This window comes from Myodes glareolus, chromosome 11, assembly GCF_982192425.1.
Source record: "Myodes glareolus chromosome 11, mMyoGla1.1, whole genome shotgun sequence".
Taxonomy (NCBI): Eukaryota; Metazoa; Chordata; class Mammalia; order Rodentia; family Cricetidae; genus Myodes; species Myodes glareolus.
The window spans coordinates 43,101,270-43,117,542 of NC_142036.1; the positions used below are offsets into that span (position 1 = coordinate 43,101,270).

At 46.2% G+C, this 16,273-nt stretch overlaps 1 protein-coding gene across 7 annotated transcripts in view; it reads right to left on the reverse strand.

The window, feature by feature from the left end:
- The window catches only part of Rgs6 (regulator of G protein signaling 6), a 533,969-nt gene that overhangs the window by 58,719 nt on the left and 458,977 nt on the right, over positions 1-16,273 (reverse strand). For all 7 annotated transcript variants that reach the window (XM_048449096.3, XM_085697415.2, XM_085697420.2 and 4 more), the window contains one exon: positions 1,840-1,950. In XM_048449096.3, coding sequence (XP_048305053.1) covers positions 1,840-1,950 — 111 coding nt within the window. The remainder of the gene's footprint in view (positions 1-1,839; positions 1,951-16,273) is intronic.

Consider the following 16,273-nt stretch of genomic DNA (forward strand, 5'->3'; position numbering starts at 1 on the left):
TGAATTTATGACACCCTTAAGGTCTCAGTAAGTTCCACAGTCTCCCTTAACCCAAAGAAACACCTAACATTTTCTTTATCTAAGGTTGGAACCAGTTAACCTAACATGTATTTGTTTCCTAGCAACAGCAACTATATGAAATGCATATGCATTGAAGGAAAAGTTAATTTAATTTTTAACCCCTCTCCTGGCTAGTTTTTACGTCAATTTGATACAAGCAAGAGTCATCTGAGTAAGAGGGAACCTCAACTGAGAAATTGTCACCATACATTGGGCTGTGTATAAGCCCCTAGGGCATATTCTTAACCAGTGGCTGATGTGGGAGGGCCCAGCCCATTATGGGTGGGGTCATCCCTGGGAGGGTGGTCCTGAATTCTATAAAAAAGCAGACTGAACAAGCCATGGGGAACAAGCCAATAAGCAGCATCCCTCCACAGCCCCTGCCTCAGCTCCTGTCTCTGGGCTCCTCCCGTTTGAGTTCCTGCCCTGACGTCTCCCAGTGATGGACTGTTCCCTGAAAGTATAAGCAGATTAGACTCTTTCCTCCCCGAGGGACTTTTGATCACGATGCTCCGTCACATCCATATTAATCCTAAGACAATCCCTATGTACATATGTTACACATGGCACATTTTCTCAATCTGCCTCTGGCGGGACCATGGCCACCTTCATTTCCCAGTCCCTATTGAGTTTTGGGCAGCACAGCTTTTAAATCGCAGAACTTCTCTGAGAACCTAGACTTGCAAAGATTTGACATGAAAAAGGATGGGACGTGGTCTGATCCTTACACCGAATCAGTAAGTACCTAAGCCAGGGAAGTACATGATCTCTGGCTCATCAGATGCCATCAGCAGTGCACACACCCTGGGAGTTCTCTCAGGGCCTGGGCACCCTGGTGCACTGTGGGAAGCAGGGCATCAGACTTTGGACAGAGGCTCTTCCTGGAAGGCTGATTGGAGGAAACGAAGAGTTAACCGGGATAGGTTAAGCTTTTTATAGTAAACATCTAGGACTTTGTTAATTGGTACTGGACTTTCCCACATCCGAGAAAGATAACAGCAAGCACACCAAAGAGAAAAAGAACAAGGGAGTCATGGAGAATAAAAGGAATCTGAGCGCAGAGCCGAAGGGGTACCACAAAGAGCTGTCTCTGCGTGTCATGAAATTTTGGCTCTGCCCCAAGTTCCCCTGAGCTGTTAAGTCAACACATTTTCTTTTCTCCTAGGGCAGAGCCAAGTGCTGATGAGACTACCGATGCCGTAACCTCAGATGCCCAGCCTGAAGCCAGCCATAGTTCCCGAGCCCTCTGCCTGGGTTCCAGCCCTAATGCTGCTGCATTCTAACTGGGTATCCTCGGCCGAGTTCACCAGCCCTGCTCTGCCTCAGTTTCCTCATCTGTTCCCAGTGAGAATAGTGTTTGCAGCTGAGGGGGTTTGATGGAAGTGCTGCAAGGTAAGGACAGTGTGGAGAGGGGCATGCTGGGATCCTTGCGATCTGAAGGCAAGGAGACAAGTCGAGGCAGCAGAATCTCCCCTTCTGAGCACCCACGTCCAGGAAATAGCGAGGAGCTGTGCCAACTACCATGGCATAGAGAGGACCAGAGAAAGGTCAGAGAGACACTGCAAAGAACTGTGTCCAAACCAAGCTGCAAGGAGGAAGGAACCTCAAGCAAACAGATGTTGGTATACAGGGTACTTGGGCCTTTTCTTCTCTGGTCTTATTCAGATTAGAATAGGGTATAGGGTAATTGCATGACATTATGTATTTTTCCCCAACAACAACCCTCCCACTCTCAAACATCATCATCATCATCATCATCATCATCATTATTATTATTACCTCATCTCTATGTCCCATAAAGTGATGTCATCACTGATCCAAGGATTAGATGGCTCTGCTGGCGTTATGAAAGGGTCATACTCCACATACTGCTCTGTGTAAGCGATTAAGCTGTAGAAGGAAGCAAGGCAAAGAAGCTCTGATTTCCTGGGGAAGCTCTCAGTTCTGCCCCACACCAGCACCAGAGTGTGCGCAGGAAAATCCCACTCCCGTGTCTGACGAGCTGAGCCGCTCTCCATTGTCCGATTCCCTTCCTGTCACAAATGCTAGCTTTGCCCTGTTGTCATAGGTTTTAGTAGACACACGCTGTCCTCTCCCAATATTTAACTCTTTCCTGGAACCCCGGTGCCTCTCCCCCTGCTTATGCCAGGTTTACTGGCACAGAGGTCCCAACTCATTGGCGTGATACCCAACCGCCAAACCCAACCTCCAAAGATTATGGATCTCAAAACTAGGTAAGAGTTCACAGGGAATTCCACAGTTCTTCCGGAATTCCCAAACAAATGATTCACTTGCTGTATAGGTTTTTAAATCCCACCTGACCCCGACTTCGCATAGGTAATTACAACCTAATAGCTATGGCTAGCTAACATGTATATAGAAAATAGAAAATGCCTAGGGGGCAGTGCTGGCTCTCTTGACATACAAAGGGAAGAGTGTATGTGTGTGCGTGTGCACATGCATTTACACATACATAAAGACGTGTGTGTATTTGATAAGCCAAGTGAACCTAACTGCCTATCACACAGTACAGGAATGAGGACACGGAGGAGCAACAGTGTCGGCCGGCTGTCTTCCCCCAGTTTTGCTCATAGAAGCACCCCCCTCTGTCTTTTGCGTCTTCCAGCATTCGACTGAAAGCATAGGCTTTAGTAACTGTTTTTGATTTACTAATTTTCGACACAGACGTCGCTTCTACCATTGGCCGTCTAACCTCCCCACTCCCTGCCTTCTGATGAGCTTCCAGATGAATTCACCCAACCTCCGCTGTCAAATCTGTGCCCAGATTATTAACGGGCTACAACTGTTGACCGCTAAGTTAAGCAGCACCCTACTCTTTCCCAGTGTTTTCACAAATCTGTAACAGAGCTAGAAATAGATTCTCCCCCCCCCACATCTTTTATCAGATACTCCACCAGGCTCTCCTGCCTCCAGAAGGTGCCCTCTTTCGCAGCCCTTAGTCCCCATGCTTCTGTCTGGACTGTTGCCCCCCTGGACCTGACCCAGAGCCATCACCGTGGGGCTCTCTTCACCTGTGTATTGAGCCCTTGTCCCGTGGATTGCATTTCTGGCTCTCAGGTTTACATTTAGCTGTGATGAAGCGCATCTGTTACCAGCTTTCTAACAAAGGTGCGTGAGAGTTAAATGTTTGAGCGCTGGAGGCCTAAAAATAAAAGCTCCCGTTCATCTCAGTATTTGACCAATAGTGGTCGGCAGAGGTCACTATGTTAAAAGTCACCTTCCTTCAGAATTTTGAAGGTATTACTCTATAATTTTGGCATCTGGTGCTACTATTGAGCACTCTGGGACCATGTGACAGGTTATTTTGTCAGTTTCTCTCTATCTGGATTTAGGGTTTATTTTCTTGCTGAAGTACTCTGCAATTTCATGATGGCCTGTTGTTTTTACTCTTTATACTGAGCACAACGTGAAATAAATTTTTAAAATACTCCCATAAGTTTTATTGCTTTGCTATTTTAATACTCTTAATCTCCCAATTTTCTTGTTCAACATGACAATTTTTGTTAACACATGAGCGGCCTGAACTATGATTCCTTTAGTTTTTCCTTTATTATTATTTTTTTCTCCTTGTTTGACTGTCTTTTGACCTACCTAGTTATGTATTTAAAACGTAGGAGGACACACTCTCACAACTTTATTGTTATCAGTACCAAGTGTCTTGTTTTATCAAGGAAATGTCCTCTCATACATCAAGGGTCACTAATTCTCTGTATTCATTATGTATTTCTTCTGTTCGTCGTTTTTGTTTCTCTGTGTGCCTCCCTTCTGTTTACACATGCCAACAGTATACCTTCAATCTGGAGTTTTCTTTGAAGATATGGAAAAATCTCTGGACATCCATTTGTACTGAAGAGTCTGGTATGCAAACCAGCTTGGAGGCTGGGTGTGTGTGTGGACAGTCTATATTGGAGGCTGGGTGTGCGTGTGACAGTCTATATTGGAGGCTGGGTGTGCGTGTGGACAGTCTATATTGGAGGCTGGGTGTGCGTGTGGACAGTCTATAAACCGATGGGTATCCTGGGCAGATCCCAGCCAGTCTGCTTGTCTTTTTATTTGTGCTCTGAGATGGAGCTAGGCTGCTTCCTCTGAGGGCATTCGTTTTTCTCTAAGCCCATGTTAGTGAGTCATTCCTGCAAGGCCCACGTTGTAAATGTTGGAGGCTTTATGGACCAGAGAGATTTATTTCAGCTCTTCCACTGATGCAATGAGGGGGTGGGGAGCACCACCCCTTCCTGACACAGAAGCCCCGGTTCTGACTTCAGCAAACAGAACACCTACTGACCCTCTCAACTTCACTTGGCCTCAGTGATGTCGAATGTACCTGAGTTGAGGTTATGCGGCTCAGTTTCTCCAGAGAGGAGGGAGAGACCGGTTTGCAGGAGGAGGAGGTGATCTAAGGACAGAGTTCTCTAGAGGTGGACTGGACTTGTTTGGATGCTGTCAGCTCACATCTCACTCTTGCCCTCCATGGTTTTCATGACTCCAGGGGTCAGTAGGAGATCTGTTTAGGTCAACCGGCCCACTTTGAACCACACTTCTGCTCGAGCCTGCAGATTACAGTGTTCTGCATCCTGTCCTTACCCACTTCCTTTTTGATCACATTCTGAAATAATTATGTTAGCAAAGTTACAAAAGGTAGGAATCAGCTGTGTGCAATCCCAACACTTGGGAGCGTGAGGCAGAAGATGCTGAATTGGAGGCTAGCCTGGGCTATTTAGAGAGACCCTATCTGAAAACTGACCAACCAACTATTCAAATTATGCACAGCACTGCCTGACTGAAAAATTCAAATATCTACAAATAGAGAAATGAAGGACCGTGGGTTATGGTTCTCAAAGTCCTAGAACTTTCTTTCTTTGGGAAAATGGGTTGAATGCATTAATCTGTCAATTTGTTAAGCTTGTTTAAGACAGATGAATGGTCTCCTCCTTCCTGGGCACCGAGCAGGTGCTAGGCTCTTCTCAGGCACTGTGAAATCATGGTCAGTATTAATCCAGCACTCTTTATGTTGATATTGTAGGGTACACTAAGGCAGGGGACAATCCGATTTCCTAGTTAGCAGCTGTGGACTCCTCGTTGCTAACCTGAACAAACGGACTGAGCCTAACAGCTCGCGGGACTACCCATGCACACCAGCATCCTCCGTTTTATACACTCTGTGGATGCTTTCAGATAATATGAAAAGATCACAGCTCACCACCCTGGATCTTAAAGAGTCTTTCAAGCCAGGGCTGCTGGAAACAGTTGGTGCCAGACTTTTTGTTATCAGAAACTTCAATGAACTCTAGATGACCCCGCAGCCATTTAGCCATTTCCACTTTGGCCTAAGGAAGAGGAAGCACACTTCCCCTGGTGGAAGGACTAATTACTAATCACTGCAAAGAGGGAAAGTCCTTTGGCCCCAAATACAGCAAGTCTCAATGATTATGAATGGTGCTAAGACACAAGATTCTGACTGGCCCAAACCAATGGTTGATTGGTCCAAACCCAGGGCTATATAAACAGTCTGCTCAGGCTCACTCAGTGAGAGGGCTGGGAGATGCTCTCTTGTGCCGCCTTCTCTGATGTTGCAGCATTCGGCCCTATAAAAGGAGTCTCTACAGTGATATTGTCTTGCTTACTGAGCTGGTAGCACAAAGAAAGAGACAGCAGACAGTTCTGACGATGGCAGTAGCCGCGATAGAGCCGGAAAAGGCATAGTGAGGGTCAGTGGCCTTGGCATGATTGCTCTATAGCTGAAGAATAAGTGGCCACGGGCCCAGGCATGGCCAGCAGTGGTGATCTTCACTGCCTAGCAGTCTGTTCATCTCATAATGAACCCTGACTGAATGTCCTTGTCCGAATGATCTCAACAGTGATAGAGACTGGCTTCCTGAGTGACAGGCAGTCTCACCCCCGGCTCCCAAAAGATGTCCCAGAGGAGGCGGACATCCTGAGTCATCTCAGCAGCATGCTGGCAGCTTCTATCAGAGATCTGAGATCTGAGATCTGAGAGCCTCCAGGAAGAAGAGAGGAAGCAAGAAGATGAAAGAGAGCAGAGAGGGGGCTAACGGATGAAAGGCTGTGAGGAGCCAGAGAAGCCACCTGGAGGCCCTGTCCCCCATAAGAGTTTCAGAAAACTGACCTGTCTTCCCGATCATGGGTCTTGGTCCCGAAGCTGAATGTTGTGATACTGAATGCCGCTGAGAGGCAAGGGTCCCAATGCCTGAAGCTTGCAGAGGGGTTAGCACACTCACAGTGCTGAGACTCCATACCTAAGGACTGAACGAAGACCCTGATACTAGAGTACAACCCTCACCACTGCTACCTGCTGCCAAACATGGAAGGAAGCTAAAGTTGCCAAAGACCAGCGTTTGAAGGGTGTCTGAAAAAGTTAATACCATCAACTTGATTGGATTTAGAATCGGGTAGCAGAAGCCTCTCGGTGTTATTTAGATTATTTTTAGCCTCTAGTCATATCTGTGAGGGGTTATCTTGACTTGATTAATTAGAGTGGGCAGCATTCTGCCCTAGGCTGGGATCCTGGACTCATAAGAAGGGGAAAGTGAGCTGAGCACCAACAGTCGTCCTCTGCTTCCTGACTGTGGGTGTGGTGTAGCCAGCTGCCTTAAGCTCCTGCCATCATGGGCGATACTCTCAAACTGTGAAAGAAGGGGCTTTCCTTCCTTTGGTTACTTCTGTCATGGCAGCCGGAAAGCAACTAATGTGTCATCTTCTTGACGACGTGTGCTTTCTATCCAAACAGAGCAGAAAACCTTCTGCTCCCTCACTAGTGAAAAGCTCACTTTGTTTTCAGTCATCTAGTGCCATGTTTGGGGAGGAAGTGAAGAAAAAGGATAGTTTATTATATATAATTACCTATTTTATAATATGTGTAATATATTATATATAATTTACTTAAAGTTTATTATACTTTATTTAATCATCTCCTTTATAGTAGACACAGATTTTTAATATATTTTTAGTGTGGTATAGAGCATTGCTCTCATATAGAGTTTTTTTTTTCTTTTTCTTTTTCTAATCTTGCTGTGGTGTGGATCTTAAATGTCCCCTAAAAATTCGTGTGGTGAAGGCCTGGTTCCCTGTGTTCAGGTGCAGAGCCCTGGGAAGTAAGTGCATCATGAAGGCTCTGAGCTCATGAGTGGATTGTCTTTTTATGGATTCATGACCTAATAGGCCACAGTGTGGAGTGGATATTTAGGAGGTGGGGTTTAACCGGAGGAGGATGTAGGTCATTGGGATCATGCTCCAAGGGGTGGATTTTTGTCTTGGCTCTTCTCTTCTCATTTCCCATCTTGGTTTCCTGGTCACTATGAGGTAAACCGTTTGGCTCTGCCCTGCTATTCTGGCTTTCCATGGAAAACAATCGAACCAATGGACACAAACTTCTGAAGCAGTGAACTAAACCTTTCGTCCTTTTAAGTTGTTTTCCTCAAGTAGTTTGTCATACTAACAGCATGCTGGTGTGGGAGAATGGTCTGTATTCTGTCAATTTTATTTTTAAATAAATGCTGATTGGCCAGTAGCCAGGCAGGAAGTATAGGTGGGACAACCAGACAGGAAGTAGAGGTGGGTCAAGGAGAACAGGAGACTTCTGGGAAGGAGAAAGCTCATTCCTCTGCAGTCCTTCCCAGACACAGAAGAAGGAAGATGTGACTGCCTCGCTGAAAAAGGTACTGAGCCACGTGGCTAACATAGATTAGAATAATGGGTTAATATAAGTTATAAGAGTTAATAAGAAGCCTGAGCTAATGAGCCAATCAGTTTATGATTAATGTAGACCTCTGTGTGGTTTCTTTTGGGACTAAATGGCTGGGGGATTGGGCAGAACAGAAACTCAGTCAACAACATGCTAACCTACATCTTCTGCCATATCTATCTGAAAATCATATCTGTAACTAGAATAATTTGACCCAAGGATATGAACCATTGTAATTGCTAATCCACAATAAAACTTTTCCCCCTAGGTATGTCTAGCTGTGGGCCAACAGTTTCCTCTACCACGACAAAGTCACAGCCACACTTTCTACCACTAAACAACAAAGGGGAAATAAGGTTAACCAGCCTAATGCTGAAAATGCAAAAACACTAGGCAGAGGTGCCTTTGCTACATGAAGTGTGGCCCATAAGCAGCAACACAGGTGTCCCCTGCACATTGTCAGAATGCAAAGTCTTAGATCCTGGACTCTCCTGAGTCAGAGTCTTCATGTTAATAAGGTTCTCAGGTGACTCGTGTGCCCATGAAAGTTTTAAAACTTGGATAAATTTTCTGAAGCACACAGGATATAGAGTGTTTTATCCACTAAGTCATGATGAAGGAGCGACTAGGGTGATGGCTCCATGGGTAAAGAGCTTGCTGTGCACACCTGCGGACCTGAGTTCAGATTCCCTAGTACCTACATAAAGAGATGGGCATGGTCACGTCTGTAATCCTAGTACTGAGAGGGAAATAGGATGTTACCTGGAGCTGATTGGCCAGCCAGTCATACTGTATTGGTAAGCTCTAGATCCAAAGAGGAATCCTGTCTCAACAAACAGGGTGGAGAATGGCATTAACCTTTGACCTTCACATGTGCACACACAACCTAGAATCGCGGGGAAGAGAATCTCAGTGAGGGGCTGTCTAGCTCAGATGGGCCTGCGGGCGTGTCTGTGTGTGGGGGAACTGTCTTGATTGCATTAACTGAGGTAGTTAGATCCAACTACTGTGGGCAGTACCATTCCCTGGGTTTGGGTCCTGGACCATAGGAAAGCGAGTGGAGTAGTAGGCATGCATGCATTCGCCTTCTCTGCTCTTGACTGTGCACGTGACCAGTCAGCGGCTTCAAGTTCCTAGCTCGAATTTCCGGTAATGAAGGGGATGCTGAACTGTAACCTGCAACTGCAAGCTGAGTAAACCATTTCTCTCTTAAAGTTAGCTTTGCCAGGTGTTTGATTACAGCAAGAGGAAGGAAACTAGGACACACGTGCATGAACCTGCACACAGATGAACATGTTGCCGTGCACGTGTGTTCATGCATGTGTGCACACACACACACACACACACACACACCATAATTAAAGAAACTGTTAATTCTAGTTTTAAAGATAACTGTTGATGTCCTGACCCCTTGGAGCCCTCTTGCCCTTCTAAATATAGATCATCACCAGCAGGGCAAAGAAGCAGTGGCCTATGTTAGAAGATGTTTGTTTCAGTTCTTGGGTGGGTCATTTATCTGGTCTTTATCAAGTTCACGTTATGGCATAAAATGACCTTGTTGAATACTCAAGACCATTGTGATTAAAAACCAGGAAAATATTTCAAAAGAATCTTGCACATCTTCTGCAGACACAGAATGCGTGATTGAAGCCACCATGCATAGAGGGGGTGCACCATCGCCTGTCCTGTGAGCCTCCTTTAAGGTTTGTGTCTTAACAGATAGGGATTCATATGAAAGAGCTTTGCAGTAGAGCAAGAATAATGCACGGGGCAAGCGCGTTCAGGAAGGAACAGGAGCAGGATGCACGAGTGCCCACACCTGGGAGCCACTCCTTTGTCACTTGGACTAATTACATTCATCCTGAGAGAAATGGGATTGATGTCACAAATTACCACAGACTTAGTGGCTTCAAATAGCACGAGTGTGTCCTCAGTTAAAAGTCTGGAATCCCGGGCTCAGCAGGACTGCATTCCCTTCCAAGGGTCCAGAGGGGAATCATTCTTGCTTACTGAAGCTTCTAGTGGCTGCAGGCCGTCCAGTCCTTGATTGTGGCTGCAGTACCGCAGTCTCTGTCTCTAATGGCCTTGGCCTTCTCCCGTGTCTGCAACCTGACCTTTCTTCTCATTTGACCCCATCACTTCTCTTTGCTTTTCACTTTCCCTTCTCCTGCTCCCCTACCCTCCTCTTCTCTCCCCTCTCCTCTCCACCTTTCCTCTCCTCCCTTCCTTCCTCTTCCTCTTCCTTCTTTTTCTCATATGAATGTTTATCCTTGGGTTTATGTTTCTTCTGGACAATTCATCTCATGATCTTAAAAAATTAATTGAAAATTTCATCCTTGTATACAATGTGGTTTGCTTAAAAACACCGCCATTTTTTCTCCTTCAACTCCTTCCATTTCCCCACCTCATTTCACACTCCTAACTTCACGTACTCTTTCTTCAAAACCTGCTGAGTCCACTTAGTGCTGCCAGTAAGTGCATGGGTGTGGGGCCGTACCCCAGAGCGTGGGCAACCCACCAGGGTCACTGAATCGCATCTACAAAGATGCTCTCCCCACACAAAGCCACATTTGTAGGTTCTACAGGTCAAGACCTGGACATCTCTCTTTAGGGGGGAGAGGGTAGAACTGTTCAGCTCCCTAGCACAGAATATGTAAACAGTATGGGGCTATAAGGGACAAAACTGGGCCACCGGACTGCTTCAGATCAGCACAAGATAAGTCATCAGCTAAACAACCTAAATTCGGCTCAAGGGGTGAGAATGGCAGGAACTAGGACGTTCCCGGGTGCCACAGACATGAGGTGACAGTGGAAGCCTCTCTGACTGTGACACACTTGGGTATCCATGGTGGTATCCCAATCTGAGATGATGCAAACAGTTCACGGGTCTTCCTTCCTCCAGCCATGACCTCCCTGTCATTCCAGGATATCTGCCCTGGCCGTAACAAGGATGTCTGCCTCAACCGGCTTTGTGTCTCAAAGAAAAGACACCTGCTTGATAGACCAAGGCAAAAGGTGAGACATCCTACTCTAACTAAATTACAAATTGGGGGATTTTTTTTTTAAAGTTAGAAGTAGATTCTCATGAAGTAGAATGTGGGAATGGAGGAAGCAAGTTTCCTCTGCTCTACTTGGGTTTCTGAGAGTTGGGCTGGGGTTTTCCATCCTGGAAGGAGGTATCCAACTCCATGGGTCAGGGCATAGGGCTAAATCTCTAGGTGGATACCTGAATGAGAACAGAGGCAACATCATAGAGGGGCAAAACCTCAGAAAAGGCTGGGATGAGAACTCAGGGAGCCCTCGGGCTTCCAGAAAGACCTACGGGGTGAGGCTGCCTCTCTGAGCACACAAACAGCCACTTTCTAGACCCAACCTTCAGCAGTAGAATCTCAAAGGGCCGGACAGTAACTACAGATTGGGAGAACTCAGGCCAGGATGACAGGTTCTTAGAGGTATTTTAGGGAACGTTGGGAAGGGATGCATCTTCAGGGAAGTGAGCGGAGGAGGGCTGGTGAAGCTGGATGGAGATGCTGGTCCAGGACAATGGGGTTGAGTGCACAAGGCAGGGTTTTGTGATAGGCAGTAGGCATGAATGGAATTGTTCCAGAGATACAGTCTAGACAGGGGACAGGACAGACTGTGGCGGAACACGGGGGAGAGGTGTAGGGACCCTAGCGATCTGAATCTGAATCAAGACAATGACAGAAGTCTAGTGTCGTGGGGACAGTGACGGATGGAACTGGTTGTGAAGATTTATTCTACTGACAAAGGATTTTTTTTTTAAGTTTATGTAAGTGAAGTTGACTAGAGGCTTCATGAAGCGTCATGAAATCACATGGACTCCAGTGTTATATTTCTTGGGATCTGTTGAACTGTCAGAAGCAGTCACGTCTGCCTACCAGAAAAAACTGCTTAGTGATGTAGGAGTGTTAGAGATGGCGAGGGTGAACTGTCTGATGTAGAGAATCTCAGAGAAAAGGAAGCATTGGGGTTGCACATTTGTTCTTAATAATACTGTAATAAATTACCCCAAACTCAGTCCATAAAAATAACATCAATGTATCATTAGCCTAGTTTTGAGGGCCAGAGCTGGAATGGGTCTCATCGAGGTAGAATTGGTGTCAGTTGGGCAGTATTTCTTTAGTGTGAGGGAAATGCTGGGGGAAGAATCCACTTGCTTACCTCATCCAGCTCCTAGGGACTTTCCGTTCACCTTGGCTATGGCCCTTTCCATCTCCAAAGCCGGCAATGACTGAGTGAATCTTATGAGTGAATCTTCATATGCCCTGTCTCATTGATACTGATTTTTCTAGCTCCTTTGTGTATCCTTTACTGACATGTATGATGACACTCGGCCCACCCACAGGATGAGGATACTGTACGGGTTTTACAGTGTACCCATTGGCAGCCTTCATTTGCAACCTCGGTTCTCTCCTGCTGGATGGCATAACCTAACTGCAGGTGGCAGATTATGCTCATCTCTGAGAGACCATTGTTCTGCCTGCCACAGTTGTCACTTTAGAGGAATTGCTGCAGAAGGGAAGTCGCAGTCACCTACGGGAAGATATGTCTATATGGATATAGACATTCATGACTTGGGAATGGTAGTCACATGTTGTACTTCATCGCCATTGTCATAGTTCAGGCCAACAAACCCAGTGCTCAAGAATCAGTGCTCCTTTCTGTCCTGCGTGCCACCCCACTACATGGAAAAGAGAAGAGTCAGAACCAAGCATTTTCAGTCTCTCTCTCTCTCTCTCTCTCTCTCTCTCTCTCTCTCTCTCTCTCTCGGAATCTGTGTTGGCTAATTTATGTCACCTTGATTGAAGCTGGAGTCATCTGGGAAGAGGGAACCTCAATTGAAGCAATTCCTCTATAAGATTGGGTTGTAGGCAAGCTAATAAGACAGTTTCTTAATTAGCGACTAATGTGGGCAGGCTCAGCCCGCTGTGGGTGGTGCCCTCCTGGGCTGCTGCTCCAGGGTGCTGTAAGAAAGCCGGGTGAACAAGCCATAGAGAACAAGCCAGTAAAGAAGCAGCAGCCCTCCACAGCCTCTGCATTGTCTCCAGGTCCCTGCCACGCTTGAGTTCCTACCTCAACTTCCTTTGATGATGAACTATAATGTGGAGGGAGAAGCAAAACAAACCCTTTTCTCCCCAAGTTGCTTGTGGTCACGGTGTTTCATCACAGCAACAGAAACCCTAACTAGGACAGATTCACTGTACGCTGTGATGGGTTTCAGTATCTATTTTGTACTGCACATGTTGTTTGTATCTCTATAAAATTTAGGATCCACAAATGAGAGAAGATGTCATCCTTGTCTTTCAGAGTCTGGCTTATTTTGTTTAGCATGGTGCTCTGCAGAGTAATGTGCATTTTCTTAGACATTCATATTGGTGTGATTCTGTGATTTTCCCAGTCTATTGCTTTGGTTTCTCTCTCTCTCTTTCTCTCTCTCTCTCTCTCTCTCTCTCTCTCTCTCTCTCTCTCGTGGGTGCTGATCTTACCAGAGAGAGTGAGAAAGGATTCATTACTAAGCTGAGGTGAGAGAATTCCAGCAGACAGATCTCTCCTCTTGTACTTCTCCGCCTCTTCAGACTGTCACAAGACCTGTGTCTGCTCCAGGCCTGTGTCTGCCTACTTTCTCTCTTGTCCTGCATCTGGGCTGGAAAGGCCTTATTCTTGGGAGTTAGAGTTTCCGAGGTGAAGATGCAGAAAGAAAATAAAGCTTTGAGCATCTAAATGGGGTTAAAAAAACCCTAAGCTTAATGCAGAAATTGAAAGGCTTAGGACTTGCTTCTAGAAGATCCAGAGCCGTTTTCTAGTTGTAAAAGGAGGTGGAAAATGAGGCAGAGACATTGGCTGGGAAGACCGCAAATCTGCTGCGCTGTCTTGAGCCTGGGACTGGGTCTCTTAGAAATCTACAGGACAATGATAGGGAGCCTAGGCAGTGGGAGAGTCTCCCAGATGGGTGAGAGCAGGCACAAATGGTATCTCTGGAATCCTGCTGGGTTCTACTCAGCTGAGCAGTGCAACCTGAAATACACACAGGGCTATCAAGCATTGTCAGGGTTCTGCTTGCAAGCCTTGATCCTGGTCACTGTTGATTTATCCAGGGCCAGCTACCCACCTTCGCTGGGATCAATGTGTGTTCATTGAAGCTGCAGGAATGGAGTTTGTCACATCTGCTATTGCAGGCCTATAATAAGAGATTCCAAGGCTTCACAGAAAGGGGACAGGGCTAATAGTGCCTGAGGACTCTGAGAGATGCTCAAGATCCTGGCCCTTCCTGAGCTTATGTAGCATGGCTGTCAGCCTAACTCTGAAGCAGCTATTTGCATTCTGGGAACTAATAGATTCTCCTTTTTGCCAAACCCAATTGTAAATTATAATTACTTTGCTTCGAAACCTAGGAAATATCCTTGGGAAGGGGATGAAGGTAATGGGCATAAGAAGACCAAGTTCAACAGGCAGCTGTTTTCAGCTTTGACAGGAGAGGCCCTCGGTGCCCCCAGAACATGTCCTTCCTGGTGGCATAGAGATCACAAGATGAATGGACTTTGCTCAGGAGACCCAAGACAAAGAAAAGGCTAGGCAGGCAATGAAGGAGGTAACCATGGTCGATACGTAGTACTGTTTGTGTCCAAAGTCAATATTAACGACCACAGGAAGACTTGGGGGCTGGCATCAAAAGAAAAGAGGCAAATAAAACTAGAGGCATATAAAGGGCTTTGTAGGGTGCCCAATGCAGTTACACACGGGCAGCGATGGCCCATAAGTACATGGATGTGACAGGCATGACAGCAGAATCAGAGGCATTGGGAAATTGAAAGTAAATATAAGGAATACAGCAGAAGTCTGTTAGGAACAATATTTGTCATTTGACACTTTCAAACGTCTTGGCCCCTCACTCTTTACTCCTGATGAATGCTTTATTTTCCTATTATCAAATGGCAAATTCTCACACCATCAGAAGAGGTTAACTTACTGAGTTCTGGCAAAGATGCTGCCTGCTATTGCCAGAGACTTTGAGCAGGCTCTTGGGTGAGGTGTACAGCTGGCTAATTGGTCTATATTTCTGCCTCATCTTCCTAGGCAGGTGCTGCCAGGGTGGACCACCTGTGGTCAGTGTGTCCTTTAGCACAGCGTTCTCACCCACTGAAGTCATCAGATCCCACTGCATCGTGGGATGGTGCTGGCATAGAGCTAGCCACAAAGACATCATTTTGCTTTTTCTTTGTCAAGAAAGAGTCACAGGAATCATAGGCTGGTCTCAAACTCACTATGTAGCTGAGGAGGATCACAAACTTTTAATCTTCCTGCCTCTATCTCCTGGGTGCCAGGGTTACACCTGGTCTATGGGGTATCAGGACTTGAACCCGGGACTTCATTTATGATGTTCAAACTCTCTGCTAACTGAGCTACATGCATGGCTAGCCCTGCAAAGTCAGTTCCTAATTATACTCACTGTTCAAGAGAATGAAGTAGATATTGGTTCAGGCTGTAATTCTGACCTACCATGATATATTTGGAGAGGAAGGACACGCAAAAGGGACTTCAGAGAACACCTGGTCTACCCACTTGAAAAAGCTTGGGGGCAAGTTTTAGATTTCACCCTCTCTTCCTCCACAACAGCAAAAAACTCATAATTTCCTCAAATGTTATGTGATATGATACACACACAAAAATTAATAAGATAAGTCAGAGAAAGAACAGATGCTGTCTGCCATAGTGAAATAATACCTGGGAGCGGGTTCCTGGAGCCCAGGGCACACCTAGGATTTTGGCTGAGAAAGCAGAGACGTTGAGAAGGTGTTGACACTGGGAATTGCTACGGAAAAAGGTATGGCCTGCAGCTGGGGACAGCATTACTGCAGACAAAACCTGGTGTGGAATCTGATGCTCTTTTGTCCCCCCACATAAGAAATATACTAAAATGTGTTAAGGCATTCATTGAGTCTCTGAGAATGTGGAAAAGCCAGAAAGCCCACGTACAAGGGATGCGGAGGGGTCACCCTTGCTCCCTTGCTTGGGTGTGCGCGGTTTCTAAACAGTGACGCTCAAAAGGAAACTGGGACAGAAAGGAGCTGATGGGAGAGGAGACAAGATGCAGACCTCTTTACAGGCAGGGAGGAAGGCGGTAATCTTTTCCAGGTGGGAGAAGGTCGGGAGGAGAAAGACCGGAAAGAACCCCTTGACTTCCACCAAGTGCTCTGGAGGGAAACGTGGGTTTAGTGAAGGTGAAGTTAGGCCCTCAGAACAGACAGTGGACACTGGCCACACCTCCTGACCTCCTCTCTTCCACTGACCACAGATTCCAGACCTTGGTCTGGAGCAGGTGACCTTAGCTATAAGGTGACTTCTGGCCATTTCTTTTCTACCAATTAGGATGGGCTGGGAGAGAGGAAGTACAAGGACAGTTTCTCAAGCCACATGAAAGCAAAGTTGCAATGACTTCCTTCCTCCCTCCCCCGAATTTATCCCCAGACATTA